The sequence below is a fragment of the Arachis stenosperma genome, chromosome 1, assembly GCF_014773155.1.
Source record: "Arachis stenosperma cultivar V10309 chromosome 1, arast.V10309.gnm1.PFL2, whole genome shotgun sequence".
Classification (NCBI taxonomy): domain Eukaryota; kingdom Viridiplantae; phylum Streptophyta; class Magnoliopsida; order Fabales; family Fabaceae; genus Arachis; species Arachis stenosperma.
Window position 1 is genome coordinate 38055394 of NC_080377.1, and position 24452 is coordinate 38079845.

The following is a 24452-nucleotide window of genomic DNA, read 5'->3' on the forward strand; positions in this document are numbered from 1 at the left end:
ATGGCATTGTTTTCATTTAAAATGGGAGTTTTTAATCGTCGTTTGTACCTAATTATGATGACAATTTTATGCTTTTTAAAATAAGATTGAAACTACCAATTTAAAGTGATATTTTCGAAACTCACTTAAAAATCTCGTAATAACCAAAAGGCATAATCATAAATCAAACATCATTAGATGATTTTTAATTCATATATGATCCAAAAGTCATAATTGAAATGTCATAATCCAAAAATAAAGTATCAAAGTAACATTTTTCAATAATATGTCTTAACATATAATTCTTAATATACGTCTTAACATATCAAGTAAGGTCATGCTTCCTTATTGCTTGCTCCAGAAGACCTACTTCCTAACTCTTTTGGTGATGGAATCTTACTCTCCTGATCCAATCCCTACAACAAAAATATAACTATTATGAGCACAAAAAATGCAAGGAAATGGCATATATTGATATACATTTATCATGTCTAATTACATAGCATTGATACAATAATGAAACCAATTTAAAATTATAGAGCCAACTAACTACTTGAAAACATTTAAAATACAAGGCCAGTCCAATCATTCAGAAATTCAGTCTTTAATTGATGCTCTAAATCTCTAATACATAAAGTAAGGTTACATTTGTAAAACAATCCATTATGCTTACTTTTCAATAATATATCCCTAGCAGAGATCATCTAGGGGGTAAAAAAAATCATATCAATTTCTCACCACAAATTTGCCAGGTGACATTCAACAAATAAAATACCAGTTGAACAACACATATGGCTGAGGCAATCTGAAGAATACAATGTACCATAAATTCTTTAGTTCATGGAAACTGGATGGAGAAACCAGTACCAGTTTTTGTGATATTCACAGGGCCAAAATCCTCCAGGTCAGAATCAGAATCCATGTAATTGTAATCATGCCACGGGGAGAAACCAGTACTAGTTTCTGTCAACTATAGTTCCTTAGACAATTTAAGTTAAGCTGTTTTGTGTTATGTTGAGCTTAGAAGGTAAGACCTTAATTTGCACCTTTACCCAAAGCAGTGTTGTGTTGTGTTCCACTACTTGAACTATTTTATGTGTGTGGTTGAGGCTATACTATAAATTACATTCCAGCATAAGCTATATGCCTTTTGTTAAACTTGTGTTAATTATTACTATCACTCTAGCATAAGCTAGCACTAGTACTAATTATATTAATAATAGGAATCATAGGCAGAATATGAATGTACCTGTGAAACTTGTTGAGTAGGAAACATTTCAGCCAATTGTATTGGAATTTTACCTCCTTCCTTAGAAGCAATATAGGATACTAGCGCTTGCAATTGCGCTTTAACGGTATCCAACTCTTCTTGCACATTTGGACCACAAGTAGATGATGTGCCAACATCATTTGAAGAACCTAAATTCATTTGACTAATCCTTGTGGTGTTGTTCTTGAAAGCAATTGTTGGAATAGCTCCCATACCTAAACCTCGAACACGGCCAGGGTGCTCTTTCCCAAAAACTACTCCAAGAGCATCAAGAGGAGAATTAACAGTTAATTCCATTGGTTGTTGGCTGCTATGTGCTTCAATCTTCTCCTACATATATAAAAAGAAAGAGAAAGAATAAAAAATAGTATTATCTTATAAAAAAGAAAGAAAAAGAAATACAAACAAGTTACTTATTGGACTTTAGTCTTACCGCTATTTCTTTAGCCTTTTCATTAACATAACTTCCATCTATTTTCTTGTGAGTGATGTCCCATATTTGAACCCTATTAACTTCTTTTCCTGTCTCTTCCGTCTAAAATTTAAGAAAAGTAGAAAGACTTGATAAACAAATAGCAGCCTAATAACTTAGATTAAATATGCAGAAAATTAAGAGATGATGCATGCATTATATTTGAGATAGATTAGATATGCATGCATTAATTGATTACCAATTCAGCCCTTCTTCTTGCAATTGATTTAGCACCTGAAGTATGAGGAATTATTTGTTTTTGCCGAATTTCTTGGTTCCTCTTACAAAGTTTCTGCAAGTTAAATTTGGACACACATAAGAATAGGGTAAAAATGTGCACTAACCACAGCAATATTCCTCTTACTAAATTCTGTAAATTTATAGCAATATTCATTTCTGCATGTTAACCGCAAGAACCATCATCTTTCAAAACTGACTTAAATAGGGTAAAAATGTGCACTAACCACAGCAATTTAGGACTAAAATAAACAGAGAATGTACCACTATTTAAGACTATCCCGCAGCCAATAATTCAATTGTAAAAATAAAGATCAGAACATCTGGCAACTCTAGAGACACCCAGAAATCAAAATCACTCTTCAACAACATTGACTACTTCATATTCAATTATATATATTCAACAACATTAACTAGGAGAGTAAGTACTTACCTGAGTTTCAGGCTTCAAACGATATTCTACGAATAAAGCCCATTGATCAGGAGCAATATCTACTGGTGCATTATTTATGATCTCGGTTTTACTCAACCTCGGATCATAAAAATCATTCCAAAGCTTTATCCTATGTTCCCTCCATTTTTTGCCAAGCGATTGGAGCAAAAATCGTTTGGCCAAGTTATCACTCACTTTGAAGCAAAATCGAGCCTTCAATGTTATAACAAAGAATATATATTATAACTGGCAAATATAACTAAATAATGGCAAAGAAATAAGCTTTAGAGTTTGAGTAATCTTCTTACTAGGAAAAAAATATTCCATTGATTTTCAAAAAAGCTTGTTGGAATGTCTGACCACTTGTCAAAACTAATTGGAAATGCAACACAATCAATGGCCAATTGCCCACAAACTCCTGCAAGGAGTCCAGCTGCTTCTCCTATTGCTGCATAATCTTTATCAAAATTGACAACTATGCGCAAACCTTCTGGCAAATAATGCACATCCTTCACTAATAAATGAAGATGTGTACTATCTCCGTATTCATCTAAAATAGACAAACGAGTATAAATAAATGAGTATCAGACCAGACCAGAAAAGCTATAACAGTGATACTAAAAACCAATTGAAAATATTATTTAGCCAAAAACCAATTGAAAATATTAATATACTTACTGGACATAACAATTAGAGGTAACTATTTTGGAAACAGAGTATACTAGTGTAAAGTATTATTATATATTGTTGAAGAGTGCATTAAGTAAAAAATATGGGAAAACAAAAAGAAAACATATACAGGAGAAGGATTATGGGGAAACAAAAAGAAAACATATACAGGAGAAAGTATGAGAAAGTGAAGAAACAAAATAAAAAAAATAAAATACATTATAAAAATAAAGGGAAACTTCATGAAGAAACTTAAGTAACCATGAATAAAATCCAACTCCTATGGCATAGCCATACAGCACAATATCAATGAAAATGTAATTTAATTTATAGTTAATAAAACATCTATACATACCTATGGCATCAACAGTCCAATAATGTTTAGATTCACGTCCACGTTTACGTTTAGGTTCGGATGGATGCTCAGATATAGTTACAGCAACTGATGATGGCTCAGAAGAATTTGAAGCTGCCGACTTGTCCCGGGAGGAACTTGCAGCTGCTGCCGACTTGTCCCGAGAGGAACTTGAAGCTGCCGACTTGTCCCGGAAGGAACTTGCAGCTGCTGACTTGTCCCGGGAGGAATTTGAAGTTGCCGACTTGTCCCGGAAGGAATTTGCAGCTGCTGCGGACTTGTCCCGGGAGGAATTTGCAGCTACTGCAGACTTGACTTGTGATGTATTTGCAGCTGCTGCGGACTTGTCTTGTGAAGCATTTGCAGCTGCGGCTGCTGCTTTAAGTAGATTCTTGTACCTCTTTTGCTTTGGCATATCTGCATAATGGATCAAATCAATAATTAATAAATATACGCTACTTCAATACTTTATACTCGCATAAGAGATGCAATCATGGAGTTTATTCACATGCACTACACAACCCTCGAGGTTAACCTTCCCCACACTACTCTTACACTAGAATTGCCACAATAATAAAGTTGCTTCTATTTAAATCTTTTATTTTTATCCATTTTTATTTCATCAAATTTAGATCTATAACTGACAACTACATCCTTTTCCATTTCATAATAACAAAATGTTATTACACTAAAAATAAATAAGATAAAAGCAATAATAATTTTATAAAGAACAATAGAACATGCAGGGTCAGTTCTCAAGTCACATTGTAACATGTGTTGTTACCAAAGAAATTAGACCCACAGCAACATGGATGTCATTCCCCAATTAATTACCTCACACCTTAATGATGCAACCTCAAGTTCAATCCAGAAGTTTTATATATTTATATATGTAAAATTAAGGGATTAAATTTTACAAAAAATAAATAAATAAATAAAGAACCTGCTATGGGACTTTTCAATCTATACCTAACCATTGGTTGGGCAAACTGCACAAACAACTTCAACCTCTCCATAGAATTTAAGCAAATTCTAGGGTTATCAGTTTAATCGTTGTACACCAAATTATGTACCAACTTAAAAAATGTTTGAACAGTCAAATATTTGTGGTCAAAGCTTAGTAGTTCCATTAAATCTTGTCTCAATTTTTGTAAAATTTACAAACAAAATTAGTTACAGGTTTTAAATCACAAGATTTTCATTTCTGTCCTTTTTATTTTTTAGATAAAATAATAGTTGGAAATAAAATAATTAATAAGTATAGATAAAATGTGAATTATAACTAAATGAAAACTTAACTATAAATTTCATACCATAAATTAATTTAACCTACTAGCTATTCCGACATGTGTTCGTCTTCTCCAATGTCATCATCTACCTCATCCCTTAACAATGATAGATTATCACCATTTTCAAATAAAGAATCCAAGTTTTGCTCTAACCATGGCTCATTGTCGCATGCTTCATCATCTTCATTTCCCCCCATATCATATGAGTCTATTGGCTTCAAATGCACGACAACACTCCAATCTTTATTCACTTCATCATTGACAAAATACACCATTCGAGCTTGTGAGGCTTCAATCTTTCTAAACAACTATTTTCAAGTAAATAAAAAACATGTACGCAAATCCTTAAGTACTTACTCAATGAACGGTTTGACATATGGACAATTTAGAACCACATAGCGATGTGCTTGTTTTTTTTCCATAGGTGACAACTCAAATACTTTGAAAGCTCCCTTAGAGTTACCCATTTGTGGAAAAAGCGAATCAACATGTGTATTGTAATTACCATCCGGACGATCATCAACACGTGGTGGCCTATTAAATCTTGTCTCAATCCCTTCTAAGTATCGAGAGCAAAATGTAAGAGCTTCTTCAGCCACATATCCTTCAGCTATAGAACCTTCTGACTTAGCTTTGTTTCGTACATAGGACTTCAAATGTCCTAAATACCTAGTTTGTATAATTGGCTTTAGTAAGCAAGATATAACTAAGTGACAGGTTAAATGAACAATGATTGAAAAGAGATATTTACCTCTCAATAGGATACATCCACCTATAGTGTACTGGTCCTCCAAGTTTTGCTTCATCAACTAGATGACAGGTTAAATAAACCATGATTGTAAAGAAAGAAGGAGGGAACAACATTTCTAAATGACAAAGGGTAAGGATTATTCGAGGTTGGAGCTTCTCAAGTTCTGTAAGACTTAAGCTTTTAGAGCACAACTGTTGAAAGAATGAAGACAACTCTATTAGCACTGCAGTAACTTTATCTGGTAGCACATTACGTATGGCAATGGGTAATAGTTGCTGCATAAGGACGTGGCAATCATGGCTCTTCAATCCATAAAGCTTTCTTTGCTTCAGGTCAACACACCGTGAAATATTACTCGAGAGACCATCTGGTACTCTAATATTCTTTATAGTACGCAAGAATACATCTTTCATGGAATTTGACATTGTGAACAAAGATGGATGATATCTCCCATTTTCATCTGGCCATAAATCTTTCCTTATACCCATTTCTTTGAGATCCTTACGAGCTTTGAGATTATCCTTTGACCTTCCAGTCTCATTGAGCAAAGTGTATAACACATTGTCACAAACATTCTTTTCAATGTGCATGACATCTAGATTGTGGCACAATAAGTTAGACTCCCAATAAGGAAGATCAAAAAATATGCTTTTCTTCCTCCACATCCCCAATTCATCATCTTCTTCAACAACTTTTCGTCGAGTCCTCTTACCTTTACTTGCCTGTAGTTCCTTCCCAAATGAAACATTGATGCCTTCAAGTTATTCCAATATTTCTGACCCTGTTAGTACTGCTGGGGGATCCCTCAACTCAATTTTTCCATTAAATTTTGCACGACTTAGCCTAAACTTATGACCCCTTTCTAAGAAACGGCGATGCCCCAAAAAACACCATTTTCCACCATGCTTTAATCTATATGAATCAATGTTGAAGTTACATGTGGGACAAGCATATTTACTGTGTACGTTCCACCCAGATAAGTTACCAAGGCCTGGAAAATCACTAATTGTCCACATTAATGCTGCTCGCAATGTAAACATTTCATTCTTGAACCTATCTAATGTTTGAACACCATCATGCCACAACTCTTTTAACTCTTTGATAAAAGGTTGTAAATATACGTCTATGTTGTTCCCCGGCATTTTCTCTCCGGGAATAATCATTGACAAGATTAGTGATGTTGGCTTCATGCACTCCCATGGAGGTCGATTATATGGAATAAGCACCACTGGCCAAACGCTATAGTTTGTACGCATAGCTCCAAAGGGGTTGAATCTATCAGCTGCAAGACCAAGACGTACATTTCGAGGATCTTCGGCAAACCTATCATGAAGTAAATCAAATGTCTTCCAAGCTTCAGAATCCCGCGGATGCCTTATCTTTGAATCTTTCTTTTCTACCGAAGCATGCCATCGCATTGATTGAGCAGTCTTAGAACACATGAATAATCGTTGAAGTCTCGGTTTTAGTGGAAAGTATCGCAAGATCTTTGTCGGTTTCTTCTTTTTAGCATCGCTCCATTTAGATGTCTTGCATCTTTTGCATTCTTGCAAATCTTCATCCTCCCCCCAATATAACATGCAGTCATTAGGACAAGCAGGTATCTTGGTATAATTAAGCCCTAGTTTGTTTATGGTTTTCTTGGCCTCATAGAATGTATTTAAAATCTTCGCATTTCCAAAAGCATCTTTTATTAACTTGAGAATTTCGGTCATGGCTTTGTCGCTTATTCTGTATAAGCACTTTATGTGATATAGACTAATCAAGAAAGACAGTTTTGAATACTTTGTGCACCCTTCATACAATTGTTCACTACCATCTTCCAACAACTTGTAAAATTCTACATTTTCTGCATTGTCTCCATCTCCATCTTCTATGTTGTCTTCATCTTCATCTCCATCCTCTATGTTGTCTTCATCTCCATATCCATCTTCATTCAAGTCAGGTCCAGTAACTCCAAACGCGTCATTGAGCATTGTTACCATTGGATATTGAGATGTCAAATCATCTTGTACAATATAACTAGTTTGATGAGCTTGTGACCCAACTCCAACTGCTTCTTCACCATGCCAATACCAAACTTTGTAGTTTTCTGGAAATGGCTTGACTATTAAATGTTCAAAAACTTTCTCTCTTATTTGCCACTTGCCAAAACCACACACTGGACAAGGGCATTTAATCTGACGACCCCCGAGAGATCGATGCTCAAAAGCGAAATCCAAAAACTTGTTTAGACCATCTATATACTCATGCGTGTTTCGTGGTTTTCCAATCCATGACTTATCGATTGACATGACTAAGAGGGACTACAAATAGAAATTTTAAAAAATCTATTCATTAAAAATCTCTCTCTCTCATATTAACTAGGCAACTAACTAGTATATATCAGCAGGCACTACTATAAAAAGAAATTTTTGTATGTACAAATTAGATATCAAACAAATACTTAAATAGTATTTTAAAAGAAATTATAAAAAAATTGTAATTACCTTTTTCAAATGATAATTTTGTGGCTGTAACAATGGCTTTGTGAACTTTTCCTTCTCAAGTAGTGGTATATATGTAAATTAATTTTTTTTTACAAGATAGAAAGAGACAAAAAAATTATAATTTATAAAAAAAATTAAGGACATGTATTAAATATTAAGGACTGTATTAAATAATAATACTAAGGACTGTATTAAAAAATTAAGGACATGTATTAAATATTAAGAACATGTATTAAGGACTGATAAAAATAATAATAATAATAAAAAAGAGAAAGAGAATTAAATAGAAAAGAGAAAGAAAGAAAATTAAGGACTGTATTAAATATTCTTTCTTTTTTTGCGCCAACTGTATTATAAAAAGAGAAAAAAGAAAATTAAGGAGAGAGAGAAATTAAATATTAAATAATAAAATTTAGTAGAAGTCTAGAAAATAATTGAACACCATTTCTGACACACTTGCAGACATGCATGTGAATGCATCATAAGGTTATAATAAAATGCATTAAAAAGGAAACTGGCAAAAGAAATCTTCACTCCAATAACAAAAAAAAAGGTTTTTAATGTTAGGTACTACATACTAAAAACTAAGGATGAGCAGTATGAGTTAGAACGCTATGTAATTAGTTTCTTGTCAAAATAAACAGGAATTACATGCAGTTTGGTTCTTGAAATCTCATAAGAAAAAGTTTATATTATTAAGTTGTTGATTAGTTGATTAATGATTATGAATGATGTACACGGAACACTGGACTGTCTGTGAACTGTGATAAACACCACATACTTGTTCAGTCATTATGCCTAATTCATACACCTAAATTCTTCTGTCTCCCATTCTTTTTTCTATTACATCAATCAACCCTAGAAATGATAACCATCTGTGTGTGTATGTATGTATATGAGTGTCTTTCCTTAAACAAGTTCAAAATTAAATAGTGTCAACACAAGCAAAATCTGAGATCTAACCAAACAATTGAACAATCAATTGACCATGGTGGATAAGCAAAAGATGAATTCATTCAAGGCAGGATGCAAGCAAGCACAGAAGTTATGTTTGTGAAAATAAAATAAAACAGAATAAGAAATAATCTTAGAATAATATCATACCAGGTTTATACTCAAAATAGAATAAGCAAAGTTTGGAAGCTAGTTGCAAGTTTCATTATTAGACTCATATCAGAGCCCAATTTCTTAAATTTCCACCATCACCAACACCAGCAAGTAAAACACATCACAAAAAGAAAATATATTTGATTACCCTTTAAGGTCAAGAGTCAAGACAGAGAAGCATACTCAAAATAATTCAGCAGAGGAAAAAGAAAGTTACCTAATAATGAAGAATATATGAACCTTGAGTGCAGAATTCTACAAAATTGAGTTAAATATAGTTGGATAACACAAACTGTAACATACTACACAAACTGCAACATAATCACTCATATTTCAATAACTCATGACAAAATTGAGTAGCAAAACATATCAACTTCAGAAGAAAAACACACACAATTTGAATAACACCTTTACACTACTTGAGTTGCTTCCTTTTGCTTGAGAAATAAAGAGAACTAAATAGAAGTAAGCAAAACAAAGCAAACATAGTTCAGTTATTGCCTCATAAACTAGTTCCCAAACTGCAAAACAAAATGGTTCCAAGTGCCTAAGAAGCAAGTCCAAACTCAAAGAAACAGCTCAACCAGTGTCCAATACACACATCAAAATAACAAAAAAGTGGTGAATTTTTTCTCAAAGAAAAAATCTTCTTTTACATATAAACCACGACCATCCATAATCAATTTTGTTCTAACTAATCTAATTTTACATGAAAACCGATGAAAAGTATAACATTATCATCACCATCGTCCGAATCGAACCCATTGTTTTTCTTTTTCTTCTAAGTAACTCTCACTTCTTCTATTATTATTATTATTTTTATTTTTTCTGAAAAATGTTCTCCAAAATTACATATTATCTTTCTTTCTTTCTTTTTTTGGTGGTGAAAGGATGAAACTAAAATATTGTACTGTTGAGAAGAATGATAAAAACGGAAAGTAATAAGTGAGGGAAAAAAATGAAGAAATAAACTGTTATTTGGAAATTAAAGGATGAAAAAGAAGGAAAGAGAGAAGATTAAAAAGAATGAGTAATGATTAACGATCACAAATCTTTTGCAGAGAGTGGTGAAGGTGAATAAATAGTGAAAAGAGCGCTTTCCCTCTTTTTTGCTTTCAAAACTCAACCAGCAACTATTACAAATATTTAAAAAAAATTAACTAGAGTAATAACAAGAGTCAACAACCATTCCAATAACAAGACTCAACAGCCATTCCACTAAAATTGTTCAAAAATAAATATAAACAAAAGAAAGCCCAAGACAGCCAGCCTAAAAGAAGCAGAAGGAATAAAATGAAACAAGGACTACAACATGTTAATCAAATCTAAGTGCAAGGACATGTTAATCAAATAATGAGCTGTACTACATGTTTGATGTTGATGACCTGAGACTGAAATGAAACAAGGACTACAGCATACACTAATGTGTCTAAGTGCTTCTTTTCACTGTTATTTTAGGGCTTTAATTAAATATTGAACAGAGCTAATGTAAAAACATTGAACAGAGCAATGGCAACAGAGCTAAACAACTATAGAGATTACTCATTTATAGCTTTGCTTAAAAGAACCAAAAAAGAACCAAAGAGGCAAATAGAGAAATTGAGATTGGAGCAGTTTTTTCTGAGATCTGAGATCTGAGATCGGAGATCGGAGAACAAAGAAACTTCTTAATAGAAGTAAGCAATAGAAGATCTGATTTCAGAGAGAGAGAGAGAGAGAGAAACACCTTAATAGAAGTAAACGAAAGAAGACCTGAGATCGTCGTCAATCACCCCCGCACCAACGTCAATCCAATGCTTCAACGGAAGACCCAAAAATCTCTAACAGAGCTGCAGAGAAACAAAAACCCCAAAAATCAGCACCAAAAGCAATTTTGAAATCCTAACCCAAACAAAAACAAAGAAATCGGTGCCTTCTGGAATCGAAATGCTGAGGTCACCAGAGCCTTGCCTCTCGCCGGAATCTTCGTCTCCACAGCACAAAAGAAAAAACAAAATAAAATAGCATCAGTTTCGATTTCGGCTTCTCTATGTACGAAAATAGCATTTGGGTTTCGGTTTCAGTTTAACTTGAGAGGGAGAGGTACCTGAAGAGATCGTAACCGGTGGAGAGAGGAGAAGCCCTAGAAGGAAGAAGGCGTTGTCGGAGAGCTTCTTTACACTGAGGAAATGAGAGTGTTGTATGTTCAGAGAGGATAGAAGCCCTAGCTAGAAGGAAGAACGGCGTTGAATGAGCTAGGGATTGCAATTTTTTTCTTTTTATATGCGTGTGAAAATGGCGGTTCAAAACCGCCATAATCACCAGAACCGCCAAAATATATAAAGCCAATTACGGCAGTAGAAAAAATTGCCATAATGACTCGATAATATGGCAGTTCTTTAAAACCACCCTAATCTCCATGCCATTTTAACCCTTTTTTTGTAGTGTAAGTCACAATCTAAAAAAGTTCACCCAGTTATGTGTCTGTGGCATTTATATATCCGGTGGTAATACTGGAAAACGAAGTGCTTAGGGCCACGACCAAGACTCATAAAGTAGCTGTGTTCAAGAATCAACATACTAAACTAGGAGAATCAATAATACTATTTGAATTCTGAGTTCCTATGGATGCCAATCATTCTGAATTTCAAAGGATAAAGTGAGATGCCAAAACTGTTCAGAAGCAAAAAGCTACTAGCCCCGCTCATCTAATTAGAATCTGAGCTTCACTTAAAACTCTGAGATATTATTGCTTCTTAATTTCTTTTTATCCTATTTTATTTATCTAGTTGCTTGGGGACAAGCAATAGTTTAAGTTTGGTGTTGTGATGAGCGGATATTTTATACGCTTTTTGGGGGTAATTTCATGTAGATTTTATTATGTTTTAGTTAGTTTTTAGTAAAAATTTTCATATTTCTGGACTTTACTATGAGTTTGTGTGTTTTTCTGTGATTTCAGGTATTTTCTGGCTGAAATTGAGGGAGCTAAGCAAAAATCTAATTTAGGCTGAAAAAGGACTGCTGATGCGTGCTGTTGGATTCTGACCTCCATGCACTCGGAATGAATTTTTTGGAGCTACAGGAGTCCAATTGGCGCGCTCTTAATTGGGTTAGAAAGTAGACATCCAGGGCTTTCCAGCAATATATCATAGTCTATACTTTGCACGAAGATAAATGGCGTAAACTGGTGTTTAACGCCAGTTCCATGTTGTAGTCTGGCGTTCAGCGCCAGAAATAGGTCGCAAGTTGGAGTTCAATGCCAGAAACAGGTTACAACCTTGCGTTCAACTCTAGAAACAGCCCAGGCACATGAGAAGCTTAAGTCTCAGCCCTAGCACACACCAAGTGGGCCCCAGAAGTGGATATCTGCACTGTCCATCTTAGTTTACTCATTTTCTGTAAACCTAGGTTACTAGTTTAGTATTTAAACAACTTTTAGAGATTTATTTTGTATCTCATGACATTTTTAGATCTGAATTTTATACTCTTTGACGGCATGAGTCTCTAAACTTCATTGTTGGGGGTGAGGAGCTCTGCAGCGTCTCGATGAATTAATGCAATTATTTCTGTTTTCCATTCAAACATGCTTGTTCCTATCTAAGATGTTCATTCACACTTCACTATGAAGAAGGTGATGATCCGTGACACTCATCACCTTCTTCAATCCATGAACGTGTGCCTGATAACCACCTCCATTCTACATTAGATTGAATGAGTATCTCTTAGATTCCTTAATCAGAATCTTCGTGGTATAAGCTAGAACAATTTGGCGGCCACTCTTGAGGATCTGGAAAGTCTAAACCTTGTCTGTGGTATTCCGAGTAGGATTCAAGGATTGAATGGCTGTGACGAGCTTCAAACTCACGATTGTTGGGCGTGATGACAAACGCAAAAGAATCAATGGATTCTATTCCAACATGATCGAGAACCAACAGATGATTAGCCGTGCTGTGACAGAGCATTTAGACCATTTTCACTGAGAGGATGGGAAGTAGCCATTGACAATGGTGACGCCCTACATACAGCTTGCCATGGAAGGAGCCTTGCATTTATGAAAGTGAGAAAGCATTATGTTGCAGGAATTCAGAGGACAAAGCATCTCCAAAACTCCAACATATTCTCCATTACTGCGTAACAATTACTCCTTTTACACCCTTTTTTTTTCTTTTACAATCGAGGCTAAAGAATCATATTGGTATCCTGACTAAGATTAATAAGATAACCATAGCTTGCTTCAAGCCAACAATCTCCGTGGGATTCGACCCTTACTCACGTAAGGTATTACTTTGACGACCCAGTGCACTTGCTGGTTAGTTGTGCAGATTGCAAAAGTGTGATTGCAATTTCGTGCACCAGCCACCTAAGTCATATTGGCCAAAAAGCACCTTAGCTTAAACTTAAAATTTAAATATCATTTAATCGAAGAAACTAATGTGAGTATTTAAATATGAGCAAAACCAATAAAGGAAGAACAACTCTTTTTAACTCTATTCTATAATTTTTTTTCTTTCATAAAAACTTTATGCGTGAACACAAGAAGGGATCAACTCCGTATCTTTAAAGGTAGATCAAGGGACTCTACAAGACGCTATATTTAAGTAGGAATCATATATAAGGTTTTTTTTAATATGAATATATATAATATGATGTGTTTTATGGCTTCTCTTATTAATGTGTTTTAAGTACTTTGTATGTGTTAGAGACCAAAAGAATGATTCTTTGGTAAAGGAAGGTAATCTCAAATACAAGATAATTAAAATGATCATTCAGTAAAGGAAAGGTGATATCAAGTTTAAATAATTTGGTTTGAGTTCAATACCATTCGATAAATTACGAGAAAAGTTTATGATTCAAAGAAAATATATCTATGTTTTTTTTTCAAAAATTTTTTGTGTGATTATTATTATTATTATTATTATTATTATTATTATTATTATTATTATTATTTTATTATTTAATATTTTTCTTTATGATTGTCCAAAAAATCATATGACATACCGTATTTTTTTTAAGTCCCAAAGAATGGACTGGAGAAAAGTATGAAAATATCATATATGTCTACTGAAAATATGTATTCTCACTATTTTTTTCATACAAAATCAAGAGGACTATGACACATTTCGATGGCAACATTTGAGTACGATTCCATAAAGCATGTGTTGGGTTGTTGTGACCACCAATAATGTGCTTCATACTATTTATTTAAGTCATAGTAAAAAAAGATAACTCCAACTATCCGTCATCACTTTTTTGAAAACCAGTCTTCCAACACCTAAAACACAAATACTTAAGTTGATCTACTTAGTTTAAACTTAGAACAGAAAAAGAATGAATTCAATAATCTTAGCAAAAAAGTTGGAGAAGAGGAGGATTTAGAGGAGGAGACTTTTTTCTCTTTTGAGTCTAAAAATTGAGCACATATCGTACTCTCAATTTTGACACCATGCCAAACCCTACCATATCCCATGTGATGGAATGGAGTTTTCACCCTACGAGCTCTTGGTGTCCTGATTCGTAGAGTGTTGGAAGGTTTTACAAAGGAAAGAGAATAAGTAATGATGGAGCTACTTTGATATTTTTTAGTTTAGGATTTCTTTTTTCATTTTGGATATTTTTTTATTAGAATATGTTGGTTTTAGTAGTATTAGAAATAAGACTCATAAAATTATTTTTTTTTCAATTTTTTAGGACATGTTGAGGGCATGTGTTCTAAATAACCCAAGGTAATAGAAAAGGTATCTGGTGCGCGAAATTGTGATCACTACAACTTCACACAACTAACCAGCAAGTGCACTGGGTCGTCCAAGTAATACCTTACGCGAGTAAGGGTCGATCCCACGGAGATTGTTGGTATGAAGCAAGCTATAGTCATCTTGTAAATCTTAGTCAAGCAGACTCAAATGGATATGGTGATGAACGAAAATAACATAAAAGATAAAGATAGAGGTACTTATGTAATTCATTGGTAGGAACTTCAGATAAGCGTATGAAGATGCCTTCCCTTCCGTCTCTCTGCTTTCCTACTGTCTTCATCCAATCCTTCCTACTCCTTTCCATGGCAAGCTCGTGTAGGGTTTCACCATTGTCAATGGCTACCTCCCATCCTCTCAGTGAAAGCGATTGCATATGCCCTGTCACGGCACGCGGAATTCAGCTGTCGGTTCTCGGTCAGGCCGGAATAATATCCATTGATACTTTTGCGTCTGTCAATAACGCCCCGCCTGCTAGGAGTTTGAAGCACGTCACAGTCATTCAATCATTGAATCCTACTCAGAATACCACAGACAAGGTTAGACCTTCCGGATTCTCTTGAATGCCGCCATCAGGTCCTGCCTATACCACGAAGATTCCGGTTAAAGAATCCAAGAGATAAACATTAGAGCCTCGTTTGCTTGTAGAACAAGAGTGGTTGTCAGTCACTTTGTTCATGAGTGAGAATGATGATGAGCGTCACATAATCATCACATTCATCATGTTCTTGGGTGCAAATGAATATCTTGGACAAAGAACAAGCGGAATTGAATAGAAGAACAATAGTAATTGCATTAATACTCGAGGTATAGCAGAGCTCCACACCTTAATCTATGGTGTGTAGAAACTCCACAGTTGAAAATACATAAGGACAAAAGTGATCATTGGTTTCGGCCCCAGAGAGGGAACCAGAAGAACCAAGATGAAAATACAATAGTAAAAGGTCCTATATATAGAGAACTAGTAGCCTAGGGTGTACAGAGATGAGTAAATGACATAAAAATCCACTTCCGGGCCCACTTGGTGTGTGCTTGGGCTGAGCAATGAAGCATTTTCGTGTAGAGACTTTTCTTGGAGTTAAACGCCAGCTTTTATGCCAGTTTGGGCGTTTAACTCCCAATTAGGTGCCAGTTCCGGCGTTTAATGCTGGAATTTCTGAGGGTGACTTTGAACGCCGGTTTGGGCCATCAAATCTTGGGAAAAGTATGGACTATCATATATTGCTGGAAAGCCCAGGATGTCTACTTTCCAACGCCGTTGAGAGCGCGCCAATTGGGCTTCTGTAGCTCCAGAAAATCCACTTCGAGTGCAGGGAGGTCAGAATCCAACAGCATCTGCAGTCCTTTTCAGTCTCTGGATCAGATTTTTGCTCAGGTCCCTCAATTCCAGCCAGAAAATACCTGAAATCACAGAAAAACACACAGACTCATAGTAAAGTCCAGAAAAGTGATTTTTAACTAAAAACTAATAAAAATATACTAAAAACTAACTAGATCATACCAAAAACATACTAAAAACAATGCCAAAAAGTGTATAAATTATCCGCTCATCACAACACCAAACTTAAATTGTTGCTTGTCCTCAAGCAACTGAAAATCAAATAAGATAAAAAGAAGAGAATATACTATAGACTCCAAATTATCAATGAAACTCAGCTCCAAATTAGATGAGCGGGACTAGTAGCTTTTTGCCTCCGAACAGTTTTGGCATCTCACTTTATCCTTTGAAATTCAGAATGATTGGCTTCTTTAGGAACTCAGAATCCAGATAGTGTTATTGATTCTCCTAGTTAAGTATGATGATTCTTGAACACAGCTACTTATTGAGTCTTGGCCGTGGCCCAAAGCACTCTGTCTTCCAGTATTACCACCGGATACATACATGCCACAGACACATAATTGGGTGAACCTTTTCAGATTGTGACTCAGCTTTGCTAAAGTCCCCAATTAGAGGTGTCCAGGGTTCTTAAGCACACTCTTTTTGCCTTGGATCACAACTTTATTTCTTTCTTTTTCTTTCTTTTTCTTTCTTTTTCTTTTTCGTTTCTTTTCCTCTTTTTTTTTTTTTTTGTATTCACTGCTTTTTCTTGCTTCAAGAATCATTTTTATGATTTTTCAGATCCTCAGTAACATGTCTCCTTTTTCATCATTCTTTCAAGAGCCAACAATTTTAACATTCATGAACAACAAATTCAAAAGACATATGCACTGTTCAAGCATACATTCAGAAAACAAAAAGTATTGTCACCACATCAAACTAATTAAGCTAGTTTTAAAGATGAATTTGAAATCATGTACTTCTTGTTCTTTTGTGATAAAAACAGTTTTCATTTAAGAGAGGTGATGGATTCATAGGACATTCATAACTTTAAGGCATAGACACTAAGACACTAATGATCATAAGACACAAACATGGACAAACATAAGCATAAATTTTCGAAAAACAGAAGAATAAAGAACAAGGAGATTAAAGAACGGGTCCACCTTAGTGATGGCGGCTTGTTCTTCCTTTTGAAGATCCTATGGAGTGCTTGAGCTCCTCAATGTCTCTTCCTTGTCTTTGTTGCTCCTCTCTCATGATTCTTTGATCTTCTCTAATTTCATGGAGGAGAATGGAGTGTCCTTGGTGCTCCACCCTTAGTTGTCCCATGTTGGAACTCAATTCTCCTAGGGACGTGTTGATTTGCTCCCAATAGTCTTGTGGAGGAAAGTGCATCCCTTGAGGTATCTCAGGGATTTCATGATGAGTAGGGTCTCTTGTTTGCTCCATCCTTTTCTTAGTGATGGGCTTGAGGTCACGCCTTCTCAGTTGAACCGGCTTTCCTCTTGAATCTCTCTTCCATTGAGCGCCCTCTTCACGAATGTCTGTGAGGACTTGGTCCAATCTTTGATCAAAGTTGACCCTTCTTCATGGCCACAACTTCATAGAAGTGGTCTTGATGCACCCTTGAGATGAATCTCTCCATCTCCCATGACTCGGAGGAGGAAGCTTTTGCCTTCCCTTTCCTCTTTCTAGAGGTTTCTCCGGCCTTGGATGCCATAAATGGTTATGGAAAAACGAAAAAGCAACGCTTTTACCACACCAAACTTAAAAGGTTTGCTCGTCCTCGAGCAAAAGAAGAAAGAAGAGAGTAGAAGAAGAAGAAATGGAGGAGAGGGAGATGGCTTTGTGGTTCGGCCAAAAGGGGAAGAAGTAGTGTTTAGGGTGTGTGAAAATGGAGGAGTGAAGATGATAGTGGGATTTGATAGGTGGGGGGTTTTTAGGAGAGAGGTGTTGAGGTGATTGATGAATGGGTGAAGAAGAGAGAGGGTGGTGGGGTTAGTGGGGATCCTGTGGGGTCCACAGATCCTTAGGTGTCAAGGAAAAGTCATCCCTGCACCAAATGGCATTCAAAATCACGTTTTGAGCCAATTCTGGCGTTAAACGCCGGGCTGGTGCCCATTTCTGGCGTTTAACGCCAGGTTCTTGCCCTTTCCTGGCGTTTAACGCCAGTCTGGTGCCCCTTTCTGGCGTTAAACGCCCAGAATGGTGCCAGACTGGGCGTTAAACGCCCAACTGCTAGCCTCACTGGCGTTTAAACGCCAGTGGGTTCTTCCTCCAGGGTGTGCTATTTTTCTTCCTGTTTTTCATTCTGTTTTTGCTTTTTCAATTGATTTTGTGACTTCTCATGATCATCAACCTAAAAAAAAACATAAAATAACAAAAGAAAATGGATAAAATATAACATTGGGTTGCCTCCCAACAAGCGCTTCTTTAATGTCAGTAGCTTGACAGAGGACTCTCATGGAGCCTCACAGATACTCAGAGCCATGTTGGAACCTCCCAACACCAAACTTAGAGTTTGAATGTGGGGGTTCAACACCAAACTTAGAGTTTGGTTGTGGCCTCCCAACACCAAACTTAGAGTTTGACTGTGGGGGCTCTGTTTGTCTCTGATTTGAGAGAAGCTCTTCATGCTTCTTCTCCATGGTGATAGAGGGATATCCTTGAGCCTTGAATACAAAGGATTCTTCATTCACTTGAATGATTAACTCTCCTCTATCAACATCAATCACAGCCTTTGCTGTGGCTAGGAAGGGTCTGCCAAGGATGATGGTTTCATCCATGCACTTCCCAGTCTCTAGGACTATGAAATCAGTAGGGATGTAGTGGTCTTCAATCTTAACCAAAACATTCTCTACAAGTCCATAAGCTTGTTTTCTTGAGTTGTCTGCCATCTCTAGTGAGATTTTTGCAGCTTGCACCTCAAAGATCCCTAGCTTCTCCATTACAGAGAGGGGCATGAGGTTTACACTTGACCCTAAGTCACACAAGGCCTTCTTGAAGGTCATGGTGCCTATGGCACAAGGTATTGAAAACTTCCCAGGATCCTGCCTCTTTTGAGGCGGTTTCTGCCTAGACAAGTCATCCAGTTCTTTGGTGAGCAAAGGGGGTTCATCCTCCCAAGTCTCATTTCCAAATAACTTGTCATTTAGCTTCATGATTGCTCCAAGGTATTTAGCAACTTGCTCTTCAGTGACATACTCATCCTCTTCAGAGGAAGAATACTCATCAGAGCTCATGAATGGCAGAAGTAATTCAAATGGAATCTCTATGGTCTCATTTTGAGCCTCAGATTCTCATGGTTCCTCATTGGGGAACTCAGAGGAGGTTGGTGCACGCCCATTGAGGTCTTCCTCAGTGGCGTCCATCTCCTCTCTTTCCTCTCCATATTCGGCCATGGTTATGGCTTTGCACTCTCCTTTTGGATTTTCTTCTGTGTTGCTTGGGAGAGTACTAGGAGGGAGTTCAGTAATTTTCTTGCTCAGCTGACCCACTTGTCCTTCCAAATTTCTGATGGAGGACCTTGTTTCATTCATGAAACTTTGAGTGGTTTTGATTAGATCAGAGACCATTGTTGCTAAGTCAGAGGTATTCTGCTTAGAACTCTCTGTCTGTTGCTGAGAAGATGATGGAAAAGGCTTGCCATTGCTAAACCTGTTTCTTCCACCATTATTGTTATTGAAACCTTGTTGAGGTCTCTCTTGATTCTTCCATGAGAAATTTGGGTGATTTCTCCATGAAGAATTATAGGTGTTTCCATAGGGTTCTCCTAGGTAATTCACCTCTTCCATTGAAGGGTTCTCAGGATCATAAGCTTCTTCCTCAGATGAAGCATCCTTAGTACTGCCAGGTGTATTTTGCATTCCAGACAGACTTTGAGAAATCAAATTGACTTGTTGAGTCAATATCTTGTTCTGAGCCAGTATGGCATTCAGAGCATCAATCTCAAGAACTCCTTTCTTCTGATTTGTCCCATTGTTCACAGGATTCCTTTCAGAAGTGTACATGAATTGGTTATTTGCAACCATTTCAATTAGTTTCTGAGCCTCTGTAGGCGTCTTCTTCAGATGAAGAGATCCTCCCGCAGAGCTATCCAAAGACATCTTGGATAGTTCAGAGAGACCATCATAGAAAATACCTATGATGCTCCATTCAGAAAGCATGTCAGAAGGACATTTTCTGATTAATTGTTTGTATCTTTCCCAAGCTTCATAGAGGGATTCTCCATCCTTCTGTCTGAAGGTTTGGACTTCCACTCTAAGCTTACTCAATTTTTGAGGTGGAAAGAACTTTGCCAAGAAGGCATTGACTAGCTTTTCCCAAGAGTCCAGGCTTTCTTTAGGTTGTGAGTCCAACCATATCCTAGCTCTGTCTCTTACAGCAAAAGGGAATAGCATAAGTCTATAGACTTCAGGGTCTACCCCATTAGTCTTGACAGTGTCACAGATTTGCAAGAATTCAGCTAAGAACTGATGAGGATCTTCCAATGGAAGTCCATGGAACTTGCAATTCTGTTGTATTAGAGAAACTAATTGAGGCTTAAGCTCAAAGTTGTTTGCTCCAATGGCAGGGATAGAGATGCTTCTCCCATAGAAATTGGGAGTAGGTGCAGTAAAGTCACCCAGCACCTTCCTTGCATTGTTGGCATTGTTGTTGTTTTCGGCTGCCATGGGTTTTTCTTCTTTGAAGAATTCGGTCAGGTCCTCTACAGAGAGTTGTGCCTTAGCTTCTTTTAGCTTTTGCTTCAAGGTCCTTTCAGGTTCAGGGTCAGCTTCAACAAGAATGCCATTGTCTTTGTTCCTGCTCATATGAAGGAGAAGAGAACAAGAAAATGTGGAATCCTCTATGTCACAGTACAGAGATTCCTTGAGGTGTCAGAGGAAGAAAAATGGAAGACAGAGGTAGAAAATTCGAACTTATCAAAGAAGATGGAGTTCGAATTTTGCATTAAGGAATAGTGTTAGTCCATAAATAGAAGGATGTGAAAAGAAGGGAAGTAATTTTCGAAAATTAAGTAAAAGATTTTGAAAACATTTTGAAAAACACTAATTGATTTTCGAAAATAAAAGTGGGAAAGAAATCAAGTGATTTTTGAAAAAGATTTTGAAATTAGAAATTAAAAAGATTTGATTGAAAACTTATGGTTTTAAAAAGATATGATTGAAAAGATATGATTTGAAAACAATTTTAAAAAGATTTGATTTTTAAAAATTAATGACTTGCCTAACAAGAAAAGATATGATTCAAACATTAAACCTTTCTCAACAGAAAAGGCAACATACTTAAAATGTTCAATCAAATCATTAATTGTTAGTAAGTATCTTTGAAAAAGGAAAGAAATTGATTTTGAAAACATTTGATTGAAAAGATATGATTTGAAAAAGATTTGCTTTTGAAAAACTTTGAAAACTTGAAAAAAATTGATTTTGAAAACAAAATCCTCCCCCTTGTGCCATCCTGGCGTTAAACGCCCAGAATGGTGCACATTCTGGCGTTTAACGCCCAAACTACTACCCTTTTGGGCGTTAAACGCCCAGCCAGGCACTCTGGCTGGCGTTTAAACGCCAGTCTGTCTTCTTCACTGGGCATTTTTGAATGCCCAGCTTTTTCTGTGTGATTCCTCTGCAGTATGTTCTGAATCTTCAATTCTCTGTATTATTGACTTGAAAAGACACAAATTAAAAATATTTTTGGATTTTTAATAATAAGGAATAATCAAAATGCAACTAAAATCAAATAATAATGCATGCAAGACACCAAACTTAGCAGTTTGTATACCATTGACACTAACAAAATGAGAATGCAACACTCAAGTCAATAGAATTCAAAGATCAAAACAAGAAAATCATCAAGAACAACTTGAAGATCAATGAGGACACATGCATGAATGCAATAAGAACAGAAACATGCAATTGACACTAAACTTAAGATGAGACTCTAGACTCAAACAAAAAATATTTTTGGATTTTATGATTTTGTAATTTTTTTTGTGCTTTTTCGAAAATTAAGTGAAAAGGAAAATAAAGGTATCAAAATTCTTAATGAGAATTCCAGGAATCATGCAATGTTAGTCTAAAGCTTTAGTCTAAAGAAATTAGACATGGCCGGCCAAGCTTCAACAGGACATTGCATTCAAGAGCTAAATTGATGAGAATCAATCAGCCTTGGTGATGATAAGAACATCACCTTGAAACACTAGAATTCATTCTTAAGAACTCTGAAGAAAAATACCTAATCTAAGCAACAAGATGAACCGTCAGTTGTCCATACACAAACAATCCCCGGCAACGGCGCCAAAAACTTGGTGCGCGAAATTGTGATCACTACAACTTCACACAACTAACCAGCAAGTGCACTGGGTCATCCAAGTAATACCTTACGCGAGTAAGGGTCGATCCCACGAAGATTGTTGGTATGAAGCAAGCTATGGTCATCTTGTAAATCTTAGTCAGGCAGACTCAAATGGATATGGTGATGAACGAAAATAACATAAAAGATAAAGATAGAGGTACTTATGTAATTCATTGGTAGGAACTTCAGATAAGCGTATGAAGATGCCTTCCCTTCCGTCTCTCTGCTTTCCTACTGTCTTCATCCAATCCTTCCTACTCCTTTCCATGGCAAGCTCGTGTAGGGTTTCACCATTGTCAATGGCTACCTCCCATCCTCTCAGTGAAAGCGATTGCATATGCCCTGTCACGGCACGTGGAATTCAGCTGTCGGTTCTCGGTCAGGCCGGAATAATATCCATTGATACTTTTGCGTCTGTCACTAACGCCCCGCCTGCTAGGAGTTTGAAGCACGTCACAGTCATTCAATCATTGAATCCTACTCAGAATACCACAGACAAGGTTAGACCTTCCGGATTCTCTTGAATGCCGCCATCAGGTCCTGCCTATACCACGAAGATTCCGGTTAAAGAATCCAAGAGATAAACATTAGAGCCTCGTTTGCTTGTAGAACAAGAGTGGTTGTCAGTCACTTTGTTCATGAGTGAGAATGATGATGAGCGTCACATAATCATCACATTCATCATGTTCTTGGGTGCAAATGAATATCTTGGACAAAGAACAAGCGGAATTGAATAGAAGAACAATAGTAATTGCATTAATACTCGAGGTACAGCAGAGCTCCACACCTTAATCTATGGTGTGTAGAAACTCCACCGTTGAAAATACATAAGGACAAAAGTGATCATTGGTTTCGGCCCCAGAGAGGGAACCAGAAGAACCAAGATGAAAATACAATAGTAAAAGGTCCTATATATAGAGAACTAGTAGCCTAGGGTGTACAGAGATGAGTAAATGACATAAAAATCCACTTCCGGGCCCACTTGGTGTGTGCTTGGGCTGAGCAATGAAGCATTTTCGTGTAGAGACTTTTCTTGGAGTTAAGCGCCAGCTTTTATGCCAGTTTGGGCGTTTAACTCCCAATTAGGTGCCAGTTCCGGCGTTTAACGCTGGAATTTCTGAGGGTGACTTTGAACGCCGGTTTGGGCCATCAAATCTTGGGAAAAGTATGGACTATCATATATTGCTGGAAAGCCCAGGATGTCTACTTTCCAACGCCGTTGAGAGCGCGCCAATTGGGCTTCTGTAGCTCCAGAAAATCCACTTCGAGTGCAGGGAGGTCAGAATCTAACAGCATCTGCAGTCCTTTTCAGTCTCTGGATCAGATTTTTGCTCAGGTCCCTCAATTCCAGCCAGAAAATACATGAAATCACAGAAAAACACACAGACTCATAGTAAAGTCCAGAAAAGTGATTTTTAACTAAAAACTAATAAAAATATACTAAAAACTAACTAGATCATACCAAAAACATACTAAAAACAATGCCAAAAAGTGTATAAATTATCCGCTCATCAGTATCTACTACAACAAAACAGCATTTTGACGACGGTTTTTTTTAGTGCTTGGTGACGGTTTTAATTGTCACTAAATAGTTTTGCGACGGCTAAAAAAGGCTTCACAGATTTGAGCGTCGCTAGTTGGCATAGTGACGGTTTTGGACCACCGTTGGTAAGGAGTGTCGCTAAATTGTTTGTGACGGTTTTTAAACTATAAAACCGTCACTAATTTGTAACACTTGTAAGGGTATTTTTTATACTGTATTTCGCGACGTTTTGAAACTGTCGTTAAATTACTAAATCCTGTGACAGTTTTTAGACATATTTAGTGACTATTTAAACCATCACTAAGTTAGTAGTTCTTATGACAATTTTTAGGCATATTTAGTGACTATTTAAACCATCACAATATTTTAGTGACAGTTTTTTGATTTAAAACCGTTACTAAGTTATTTATTCCTGTGACAGATTAGTGACCGTTTTAAACTGTCATAATCTCTC

General features: G+C 36.4%; 2 protein-coding genes and 1 non-coding gene across 3 annotated transcripts; 1 reads left to right on the forward strand and 2 right to left on the reverse strand.

The window, feature by feature from the left end:
- Positions 1–314: 314 nt before the first annotated feature.
- Positions 315–4431, reverse strand: LOC130977962 (uncharacterized). The gene is made up of 9 exons (XM_057902224.1): positions 4359–4431; positions 3416–3832; positions 2700–2941; positions 2392–2604; positions 1921–2013; positions 1683–1784; positions 1229–1579; positions 755–784; positions 315–395 (listed from the first exon to the last, which is right to left on the reverse strand). The coding sequence occupies exons 1-9, from the start codon at positions 4429–4431 to the stop codon at positions 315–317; spliced, it is 1602 nt and encodes a 533-aa protein (XP_057758207.1).
- Positions 4432–6216: 1785 nt separating this feature from the next.
- On the reverse strand, positions 6217–7749 carry LOC130977979 (uncharacterized). Its single transcript, XM_057902225.1, has one exon. The coding sequence runs from the start codon at positions 7747–7749 to the stop codon at positions 6217–6219; it is 1533 nt and encodes a 510-aa protein (XP_057758208.1).
- Positions 7750–20261: 12512 nt separating this feature from the next.
- Positions 20262–20369, forward strand: LOC130955621 (small nucleolar RNA R71). Its single transcript, XR_009076818.1, has one exon. It is a non-coding gene; the product is annotated as a small nucleolar RNA R71 (small nucleolar RNA).
- The last annotated feature ends 4083 nt before the right edge of the window (positions 20370–24452 follow it).

What these genes read in the sequence shown, in the direction of transcription:
- LOC130977962 (XM_057902224.1), bottom strand. Translation starts at nt 4,431, where the DNA reads ATGGAGAGGTTGAAGTTGTTTGTGCAGTTTGCCCAACCAATGGTTAGG. An exon ending in CTACTCAACAAGTTTCACAG is followed by an intron (nt 785 to 1,228) that starts GTACATTCATAT and finishes TGTATTCTTCAG; the next exon opens with ATTGCCTCAGCCATATGTGT. An exon ending in CCATATGTGTTGTTCAACTG is followed by an intron (nt 396 to 754) that starts GTATTTTATTTG and finishes TTTTTGTTGTAG; the next exon opens with GGATTGGATCAGGAGAGTAA.
- LOC130977979 (XM_057902225.1), bottom strand. Translation starts at nt 7,749, where the DNA reads ATGTCAATCGATAAGTCATGGATTGGAAAACCACGAAACACGCATGAG.